The sequence below is a fragment of the Talpa occidentalis genome, unplaced genomic scaffold (assembly GCF_014898055.3).
Source record: "Talpa occidentalis isolate TD23 unplaced genomic scaffold, MPIMG_talOcc4v2.1 talOcc4.9, whole genome shotgun sequence".
In the NCBI taxonomy this organism is placed as follows: domain Eukaryota; kingdom Metazoa; phylum Chordata; class Mammalia; order Eulipotyphla; family Talpidae; genus Talpa; species Talpa occidentalis.
In genome coordinates this window covers 7,825,378-7,835,963 of record NW_023605305.1, presented here as the reverse complement: position 1 = coordinate 7,835,963, position 10,586 = coordinate 7,825,378, and the positions used below count along the sequence as shown (strand labels likewise).

At 52.8% G+C, this 10,586-nt stretch overlaps 1 protein-coding gene across 3 annotated transcripts in view; it reads right to left on the bottom strand.

Annotated features, from left to right (window-relative positions):
- Nucleotides 1–5,641: 5,641 nt before the first annotated feature.
- Nucleotides 5,642–10,586, bottom strand: part of TMEM51 (transmembrane protein 51) — a 48,869-nt gene continuing 43,924 nt past the window's right edge. For all 3 annotated transcript variants that reach the window (XM_054691213.1, XM_037499277.2, XM_054691212.1), the window contains 2 exons: nucleotides 9,135–9,664; nucleotides 5,642–8,073 (listed from right to left, as the gene is read on the bottom strand). In XM_054691213.1, coding sequence (XP_054547188.1) covers nucleotides 7,668–8,073; nucleotides 9,135–9,472 — 744 coding nt within the window. In that variant the 5' untranslated portion in view covers nucleotides 9,473–9,664 and the 3' untranslated portion in view covers nucleotides 5,642–7,667. The remainder of the gene's footprint in view (nucleotides 8,074–9,134; nucleotides 9,665–10,586) is intronic.

The window sequence follows — 10,586 nt, the reverse complement described above, 5'->3', positions numbered from 1 at the left end:
CAATCTCTTTATCTTTGAGGAGCATGCTGTATTCTTTTTTTTAAGATTTACTTTTTATTTATGCATATAAGAACTGGGGTGTAGGTCAGAGGTGTGTGTGGGAGGGTAAGAGGATTCACCAGAGACAGAGTGGGGAGCAGAACAGGCGGATCTACTGAAATACACTGCTGAGGGGAGCAGCGGGCAAGACAGGAGAGGTCTGCTGGGCCATGTGGGTAGCTCTCTGGATGGGGATCGAATTCATGCTGCAGTGGCTGCCGGTAGCTTGATTGTGCTGACTATAACCCCTGTGCCATCAAGGAGGCCTGCATGCTGTATTCTTTAACGCTGCTTTTTCTGAGAAGAAAGACAGCGAGTGGAGAAAAGGTCATGCCATCATTTTTGCTTCCCAAATCGTATTCTAGTTGTTTTATATTGTTACATATCCTCCATCAGTTCCAAGTATGCTTTTAAATAATCTAAAATTTCTCATGAGCTCTTTGAGCTTGTATAACTGACCATTATCTTTCCCACATCCTTGATATTACAGTTAATAAATCCCAGCCCTAACATACAGCGTGGGGACCGGGCATGGAGAATTAGATTCATGATTCTGGATTGGCAAGCGATAGGAAAGCAATTTAGGTAAAAATGAGTTATGTGGTACTTATCTTTAACGATAAGTACCACACTCAGCTGATCTCCAAGATGTCTGTCTCCTGCGTTTTTTTTTTTTTTTAAAGATTTATTTGTTTATGCATACAAGAATTGGGATATAGACCAGAGGTGTGGGGGGTTAGAGGATTCACCAGAGACAGAGTGGGGAACAGAACAGTCAGATTGACTGAAATACACTGCTGAGGGGAGCAGCGGGCAAGACAGGCGAGGTCTGCTATGCCATGTAGGTTGCTCCCTGGCTGCCGGGGATTGAACTCGTGCTGCAGTGGCTGCGGACAGTTTCATAGGTTGTATTCTAACCCCTTGCACCACCAGGGAGGTCCTCTTGCTTATTTTTTGATGGTGCTGACACTCAGCGGCTAGGCTCTATGACCAGAGCCCCTGGATCTTCTTCCACCAGGGACAGGATTTCTCAAGCTGGGTGCTCTTACACCTGAGACAGGTAGTTCTCTGTTGTGGGGACTGTAGTCCAGGATGTTCAGCCGCTCCCTGGCTTACTAGGTGCCAGTAGCAGCTAATTGTGACCTGGCCAGTTGCTCCCCAGCCCCACCGGGGAGCAAAATCAATGCTGGGGGGCACCCACTGATCTAAGGTGGAAGTGCCACATCTGGCCTCGACACAGATGCTTAACCATGTCAGTGGGAGCTGCCCCTGTTTGGTCACACATTGCATTTGGGGCTGGTTGGTTTGCATTAGTGTGAAGCCCATCTGGCTGGTGTGAAGCCCATCTGCTTGTCTTGTTCCAATGCACAGAGTTCCGGGGTCTGCTTGTTCCCTGGGTGTTGGTGTCGATGGACACACATAATGGGCAGCCTGGTGGGCCCTATCCAAGGGTCTGCATTTGAAAGGCTTCTGGGTGCCTGTACCTGGTTCTCACCAGCAGCTTTTCTGGATAAATATGCATCCAACTATTGTGTGCTCACAGTTGAGTGTCTTTCCCTCCCTCACTTGGCTGGCTTGCTCGGCAGTGTCCTGAGAGAGCTGGTTCCTGACCGCTGCTCTCATTGATTATTGGAGAATCTGAGATTGATGTGCCAGGGTTCGCTATCACTTACCATCCCAGCTGCTGGCACTCTGGGGTAACTTTTCTGGGCTAACTGCATTGCCACAAGACATCAGGAACATCTTGTGTTTGTTGGTTGGATGTGAAAGGTCCTTCTGAGTGATCTGGCGGTGTCTCATAGACGGCCATCCAAACAGGTGGCAAGAGCTCCAAAAGCACCAGCTTCCCTGTTGGGGAGTGGACACAGGGACTCAGTGGTCTATGAGCTGGAGGCTCTGTGTCTGGCTGGTCCTGGACACGTGAGCTTGGTTTTCACCTGGCTCTCAGGTGCTGGGGCCATCTGTGATTGAAGCCACACAAGGAAGCTAATGGAGAACTGAGGATTTGAGCCTTGCTCCAGCTGACCCCAGTGCAGCCCTAACTGGCCTAGTTTATGGGGCTCTGCTGCCACTTTCTGGGAGTAGACTTCTGCGTAGATTCTTCACAAATGACTCCTGGCGCCTGGTGAAATTTCCCAGAACATGCTCAGAGGTGAGTGTGAGTGAGGCTGGTGCTCGGAGAAGGGCTTGGGTCTTCACCTGCTCCATCAGGAACCTGTGTTCTAGCCACAGCTGTCACGGAGCCCTTGTGTTCCCTGTGCTCTTACCTGTGCTTCCCCAGGCACCCGCTTCAAAGGTAGTAACCTCCATTGGCTGGGGAAAAAATCAAGGCTCCGAGGGTCAAATTACTTGCCCAAGTTCATATTTCTTGAAACTGGCAGTGCCAGGATGAAATCAGTGCTAGGAATGGGAGGACTCCCAGCTCTGAATAACTCCATCATGTTTGGAATGTTTTTCACTTACATTGATGAGAGACTCCTTTCCAGGTCAGACCCGAATAAACTGGCACATGAACAGAAGCTGTAAATCTCTGATTGGTTTCAACCTTGATATAGATGGATTTTTTTTTTGGTTCCCAGGCTTTTTTTTGGGCGGTCCTCACCCTCCTACCCTCTGCTTCTTTCTGAACTTCTTGACCGGTAAATGCAAACTCAGATCATCTTGTCCTCTGATTGCTAAGAATAAATGAATCTAATAAACAGGCAGGGAAAGCCACCCAGAACCTAAGCAGTCCAAGAGCAACTGAGCCAGTGCTTTCCACACAGGTGTACAGGAGAGGCCCCTGCCCGGGAAACTAACAAGAAGAAAATAAAAATAACATCAGCAGCTAACAGAGCGTGGTTACAGTGTGCCAGGTGTGTGCCCACAGCCCTCAGTTTTATGGACTGTAATTGCTCCTGTTTTATGGAGACATCAATCCAGGCACAGAAATGACCAGTGATTTGCCCAAGACCACAGGGCAGCCAGTGGGTGGCACAAATCTAGGTTATCTGACTCTGAGCCTTGCTCTTCACCATCACTAAGCCGACACCAGCCCAGGTGTAAATCAACACTTATTTCTCTGGGTTTGGTTGGCTGTGGTTCTAACTCTCCCAAGCCTGCTGGTTTCTATTCATGGTCTGCCAAGGACCCAAGTCCTCTGGACAATTATTACAACTTTTTCAATTTTGGATTATTTTCCCCATGTTTCCCACATTTTTTCATCTTATTTTCTTTAACATGAAACAAACAGACTAATCCAAACCAGAAAGTCCTCCCTTCTAGAAAACCCATCTCCTGCCCTCTGGTTTTGCAAATAGAACAGGGACTGGCCCTCGTAACTCTGCACTCCGGTCCCAGCCTGATTTGTCCTAGGAGCTAAATGGTCTTGTTGGGGCTTTCAAGATAACAAATGAGCCCATTAATCCTCAGAAGGGCTCTCCTGGCACTGCCCTCTACAGCCTGTGGTTCAATCGATCTGTTCATTTCCAGTGATCCTGCGTGTCCCATTGTTGCCCTGGCTGTGTTCCTGCAGATTTATTCTGGCTTCACATTTGTCCATCCAGAACCAAGTTGTCTCAGGATATTTGGCATGAAATAACAGAAACCCACTCCAATTTTTAGGACTTGATTGAAGGCAGTGAGCGCATCTTATGGACCAACAGAGCAGCAGTGAGGCTAGGCCGAGGAGGCCCAGGCTAGGAAGTACAAAGCAGCTGAGCTGGCTCCTCTGGGGAGGGCTGATTCCTCCATCAACCGTTCCTTCATTTGTCTCTTCTTGCAGGCCAGTTCTCTCTGCGCACACTGTTCCTCGCTGGCCTTCAAGTTCATTGGACCCAGTTCAAGCAACCAATTCCAAATGACCATGTTCATTGTTGCCCAAGGCCAAGCAACCCACAGTGGGAAACGCTGCCTAAGCAGACCCCTGTCCACAGAGAGCAGGCTTGAGCTTCACTGCTGTGTCCCCAGAGCCGAGCACAGTGCCTAGCATTTAGTAAGAGCTCGATAAGTATTTGTTGATGGAGCTGGCTGGCTCAGACACACACACACACACACACACACCCCACACACACCCCACACATACCATATCCCTCCACCCCAGGTAGCACTTTCCTGTGCAGTCACATTCTGCTCCAATGCAATCCCTTGCCTCTATCATCTGCTCCTGGCTCCCCTTCGTGAGAACCGTAGTCTGAGAAAAGGAAAAATCAAAACTGAGAACAGGTGGAGCCCCCACCCCACCCAGGCACCAGCACTGCTTCTGCCTCCTTGGCAGGGCTGGCCTCAAGGGCTTCCACATAATTCAGGGTTAATGCTAAAAAGGGGGACTTACTGGAAGGACGTGGCATTTCTCATAGGACCCAAGGGCAGAAGGACAGCGGGGTTTCCTGAGGAAAAAGGATGGAGGACCAGAAAGTCACCATCAGGACCCAGCCGCCTCTGCGGTCTCAACTCACATCTGCCTCTTGGCGTCCCTGCATCTCCTCTGCAGACCAGCTCCCCCTGGGCCAGCCACCCCTTGCAGTGGGCCCCCAGCCCCTGAGACCAGCCATCCTGGCAGACTCTTAGCTCTTCCAGGACCAGTCCCTGTGGGGGTGGGGGTGGCCCAGCTCAACTTCTGATAGGTTCTCCTGGATCAGGTGGACTCATACCTGTGGCCCAATCAGCTGTGACCTGAGAGGGTGGCCTCCAGGACTCCCTAAGGTTGCTGACATTCCTCCTTCTGTGGGCAGGAGTGGGTGGGGGTGCTGGGTGGGAATTCTTTCTGCTCTTTCACAGCCCTGGGGGCATTTAGGACCCACCTAGGGTAGGAGGGTGGCTTCTCGAATTTTCTTCCCCATCTATGCCCTTTAATTTATCTTAAGAATAAAAACATGATGGAGAGGAAAGGAAAAGACTAGGAATTTCCTTCTGATTTTTTACCTTTTCAGCTTAAAAACAAATTTGGGGGGTAGTCAACAGAGCACTAATAAGCTTAAACCAATGAGCAAACAGGACAAGTGTGCCTTGGGGAACTTAGAAGAGCAGGGTGGCCCCTGCTCTGACAGGTGATTTGAATGTTGCAGGTAGCTTCCTTGCCTCTCCGGGAAGTACTCAGGACTCCGGCTGCACCTGGCATCCCCAGGCAGCGTTCTCTCAGCCTCCCTTTCGGACAGAGGTGAACCTACCATCCGTCTCTTACATGCTGAGTGCTATGATTTATTCTGAGTCATGTAGCATTCTTCTTGATCATTTCCCCTCCAAAACAAATAAGGTCCTCATGCCATTTCCATAGCACCCACCAGGAAGGGAGGTGTTCAGGGAGGAGGGCTGGTCTCTGACCCGCCGTCCCCCTTTTGGTATGCAGTCCCCCCCACCCCCACTTATAAGTACCTCTGTGGATGGAACCACCATCCAGGTCCACCCGGATAGTCCCCGATAATATTCTCATCTCAAAATTCTGAACTGAATCACATCTGCAAAAACTTCACCATAAAAGGCAACATTCTCAGGCTGCAGAGATTAGAGTCTGGTATCTTTGGGGGGGTGTTTACCATTTAGTCTACATGCCCCCAACCTTTTTCTCTCCTTGGGAGGGCCTAGGCTGGGCAGACACCTCAAAAAGATGGCAAGAGGTCAGGTTGAAAGCGCTTTTATTTATTTTTTATTGTTACAATGGTATTTTATGAACATATTATTAATTATAACATAAATGTTGAGAGAGCCCTTTAAGAAAGTCATTTCTCAGCGACAAGTTGCAACCTTGCAACATTTGGGACTTTGTTATTCCCCTTCTTCTCTACCCTCTGTCCCTTCTAGACCTCCCATGGGAAGAAGCACGAAGAGTAACAGAAGCCCAGGGCGTGGAAGAACTGCCTGGAGAACCTCTGGCTGGGACCACTGGGCCCCGGGCCGCCAGGCCGTTGTGCTCCCTACTCTGTAGTTGGATTTGCACTGGGAAAGCGAAAGGTGAGACCTTCAGCCACTGCTACCAATCCCAGACAAGGTGATTCCCTTCCCAACTGCTGCCCTTGCGCCCATGGGAGCTTTTCAGGAAACATCTGGGGCCCCAGTTTACTTGCAGCCACGCTCCTTGCTGGCAGACTCCAGCAGGCTGCTCCTCGCGGGCCCTGCAGGAAGGCAGCTCAGGGTCAGGTCTGTCTCCCCTTTCACTCCACCCTCCAGCCCTGAGCCCAGACTGGGCTTCTTCTCGTTGGGCCCAGCCCAGCAGTCTGTGGTCCCCTGGGCATGTCTCATTAGCTGAACTGCTGTCCTGGCTCATGGGATCACCCAGCCCTCTCCATGCCACCCAGTACCACCAGCAGCTGGTCCTGGGGACCCCCCCGTTCCCTTCCAGCCAGTTGTTTTTTTTTTTTAAAGATTTATTTATTTATTTATGCATACAAGAGCTGAGGTACAGGCCAGAGATGCAGGGGGTGAGAGGATTCACCAGAGACAGAGTGGGGAGCAGAACAGGCAGATTGACTGAAGTACACTGCAGAGGGGAGCAGCGGGCGAGACAGGAGAGGTCTGCTGCACCATGTGGGTTGCTTCTTGGCCGGCCAGGAATCGAACTCGTGCTGCAGAGGCCTGCGGATTGCTTCATATTGCGGTGCTTAACCCCTTGCACCACCAGGGAAGACCCTCCTGGCCAGTTCTCAGGAGAGGGATGTCGGAGATGCCATCTAACCCACCAGGACTTCTTCTTCGGCATATGAGTGGATGGAAACCCGAGTCCCCAGTTGAAGTCACCTTGAGTGGCACGGTAGTATTTAAGAACTCAGGCCCTGGGGCCCAAAGGCCTGGGTTCAAATCCCAGCTCTGCCTCTTACAATTGGTGTGGCAGACATGGGGCACTTTATTACCTGAGCCTCCATGAGCAGCACAGGCACTGATGGAGTGGGGTAACGCCCGTGAAGTGCCTAGCACAGTGCCCGGCAGACACTGAGTGTTCATCACCCCATTACTGCTGATCATTCTCCCTCAGCCAGACAGTGCCAAAGTGACTCAGGACCCACGTGTACGACATATAAAATATTTTATTATAAAAAGCTCAGTTGCATGGCATTTTAGAAGGAACAGAACGTCTCACACAGCTTTCCTTTTCCACCATGACCCGGGAGAGACTAGCAAAGTGCACCCGTGTTGCCAGGACACTAGTTGCCAACGTGAGCCTTGGGCCTCCAAAGAACCGCTGCCTCCCCTGTTCCTCGGGCCTCCAGTCTCACTGCATCCACACCGTGGCCCGTGCTTCCCACAGAGCGGGGTCACTGCCCACAGCTGGGGTGGGGTGATAAAGCAAAGGCACAGCAGTCCTGGGGAGCAAAACCAAACCACGCCTCAACCAGTTCCTGGGTTTCTTTTTCCAGCTGGAGGGAGGCCTGTGGCGGCCACCACTTAGGTTGAGGAACGACAAGGGGGAAGATGGTGCCTCTGTACCCCTAAGGGGCCACAGCCCCGGGGTCCCCCTGCGGCTGGCTTCTCTCTCCAGCGTGGGATTCTGTGGACACCGAGGGGCTCAGAACCCAGCACCCTCACCCCGGCCCCACCCTCACGCTCAGTGTGCCTCCCCTGCCCCTCCGCTTCTCAACTGTGGCCGCAGTGGCTTCGTGGGGGGCCTGTGGGTGCGGAGGGTGAGCGGCAGGAGGGAACATTCTGTGGAGGGAGGCTCAGTCAGGGGGCCGCGAGTCGGGGGCCTTGTCCTGGACCTCGTCGTACTGTGGCGGGGGTGTCAAGGGCTCGATGGAGGGAGGAGGGATATTTTTGTCCGGGAGGTTGATCCTAAAGTCTTTGAGGTGCAGCTTCTCAGATTTAATCCTCCGCACTTTGAGCGGCTTCAGGCGCTTGGCCAGCTTGGAGTTCTGCCTGTCGGGAGCGCTGCCCCGGCTGGTCTCGGCGTCGGGGCGCGCCGTGGGGGTGTTCTCGTCCAGCCCGGTCAAGGACTCGTAGGATGGGAGCGAGATGCTCATCCTGGGGTTCTGGTCCCGGCCCCTCAGCTCTGAGGAGTGAGTGCTCATCACCTCCTCGTAGCTGGGCACGTAGTACCGCGTGGAGACATCCTCCACCTCCTCCTGGCTGCACGCAAGCACAGACACCGGGTTAGCGCGCGCCCTCGCCATGGAGAGCCACAGACATGACGCCAAATCCTGTGTCGGCGCGGGGTCCCCCAACGCCAGCCCCGAACCTGCGGTGCTAGCATAAAAGCCAACACTTTTAAGCATTTGTCAGAAGCCGGGAACTGTTGTAAATAAATTGCACACACTAACCAATTTCATCTCCCTACCCGCACAGTGTGTCAGGAGCCGGATGATCCACATTTTAGGGATGGGGTGTTGCTCAGTTTTTGCTTCCCTAAGAGTGCTCTGCTAAATGTAGCGGCATAAATGCCTTTGCACGTGTGTGACTGTCTCCCAAGGATGAGCTCCTGGGGGCAGAAGCCGTGGGCATCTAAAGGAGAAACTCCCTTCAGAATGGTTCTGTCCATCAACCCTCGGGCAGCAGCCCCAAGCCCTCCAGCTCTCTAGCCCCGGGGCTGTCTGGGCCAAGGTGACAGGCAAAGAATAACAACACTCCCTTTGTCGCCATTGTGACTAAGAGGCTGAGCATCTATTGCTTGATCATCCCCCAAAGGCTTGTCATTATCCTTTGTTCAATTTCCCACCAGCGTGTTTATCCTTCATATTCATTTGCAAGGGCTCTTTTTATAATGGGGTGTCAACCTTTATCATGTGCTCCTCCATGCATCATTTCTCTCTTAAACTTGATCACAGCTTTTTGGGTCCAACAGACACTATCCCCAAGCTTTTGAATGCAAAGTACATATATACAGTAAGGGTGAATGGGGAGGCAGCCAGTCTGAGGGCTCTGGCACCCCAAGTCTGTGCCACTTTCCCTGGGGGTGTCAAAATCTTGGTACACCTGTTATCCAACTAACCCATTTTCTGGGGAGACTGTGATGGAAGTATAAAGTTATTTGTGAGTATATAAACTGTTTGCAGAGCCTTATGGGAGGAAGTGGGAAGGTACTGCCTCCTAGAGTAAAATATCCTCATGGCCGAACCCTGCATGCATGCGTGTGTGTGTGTGTGTGCACGCTGGCGGCACGTGTCCATCCCCAGGTTGGGGCAGGTCCTCACCTGTCCTCCTGGGGGTGCGGCTCGGCCCCCGCCTGCCGCTGGATGTGCGCCATCTCGTCGCTCTGCTGCTGCTTCCTCTTGTCCCGGATGCTCAGGCAGATGGACAGCAGCAGCAGCATGACCCCGGCCCCCACCAGGACGTAGGCCACGGAGAAGGTCTTGCTCTTGAGAATGCCGCTGCCGATGTCAGTCTTGTTGTTCCCCTGAGCAGTGGGCTTTTCTGTGGTGCTGAACCCGGGTACCAGGTTCCACATGGCCATGATGACCCCGAGGACCAGCATGCCCAGGCCGATGGCCGTCAGTGCATAGTGCGAGCCGTTGGCCTTGGAGTGGGCCATCGTGCCAGAGACAGGGCACGGCCAGCTCAAAGAAAGAAAATAAATAAGAAGCAGCAGCAGCAGCAGCAAGCAGTCCTTAAATGCACTAAACAAAACCCCTAGCACCACGCCAGTAAAACAGCAGCTGGATTCTCGAGGGATGGCTTCAGGCAAATGTGAGGCATCCTGGGGGGACAGCTGCGGCTGAGAGGTCTGGAAGGAGAGCAGAGAGAGGAGAGGGACGTTCAGTTCTGATGCAAGATGCTCTTGTGGACACCGCGCTGCACTCTTGGAGGAGCTGGGAGCAGTGCTGGGCTCGCCTCTGCTGCATTCCAGATGTCTTACGTGCTGGCGCTCCTCTGTGAGCTGCAGAAGGACACAGATCTGCCCACCCCACCCGAAAAGGAAAAGCCAGACCTTTCCCTGCAGGAGGCCAGAACGCTCAGCACCCTGGGTCCGTAAAGCATTTTGGAATTTAACAAAGCATGTGCATCTCAACTCTCCCTCAACGATGGTGACAGGAGCTGGGATCCTCAGCTGTCACAGAACTGCCTGGGCCAGGGGCATCGCTCAGTGACAGTCCCAGTCCAGACAGCCTACTGCGGTCTGCTCACCACTCTCCATGGCTCCCCGTTTCCTACAGCAGAAAACCCAGCCTCCTTAGGAAGATGCTCATGGCTGACTCACCCTGGCCCTGCCTCTCCCACACACCTCTTGCCCTGCCTTGCACACACCTCCAGCATTTCTGCAGCTCCCTCATCACCCAACTCAGCCAACCCTTCTTGTGCTCCCACAAGCCCCCCAGCAACTACTATAGCAAATCTCTCTCATTTGGGACCACATAGTCATCCCTGAGCCTGGAACACAGCTGGGACTCCAAAAAGTCTGTGGAACCCATGGAATGAAGTGGATCCTGCAAGAGAAGCTTCTCCGCAGCCAAAGGGAGTGTCCCTTTCTTAAAAAGGCAGAGCCTGCACATACCTCCTCTTAGCTGCTGTCCCCAGATGGATGAAAGACCTGGTTCCCAGGAAGCAGCTCAGAAACCTCATGCAAAAGGAGCTGCTGGCAGCTTGGGGGCACAGGACTGCGTGTGTGCAGGGAGAGCGAACCCGACAAGCAAGTCACCCGAGGGGCT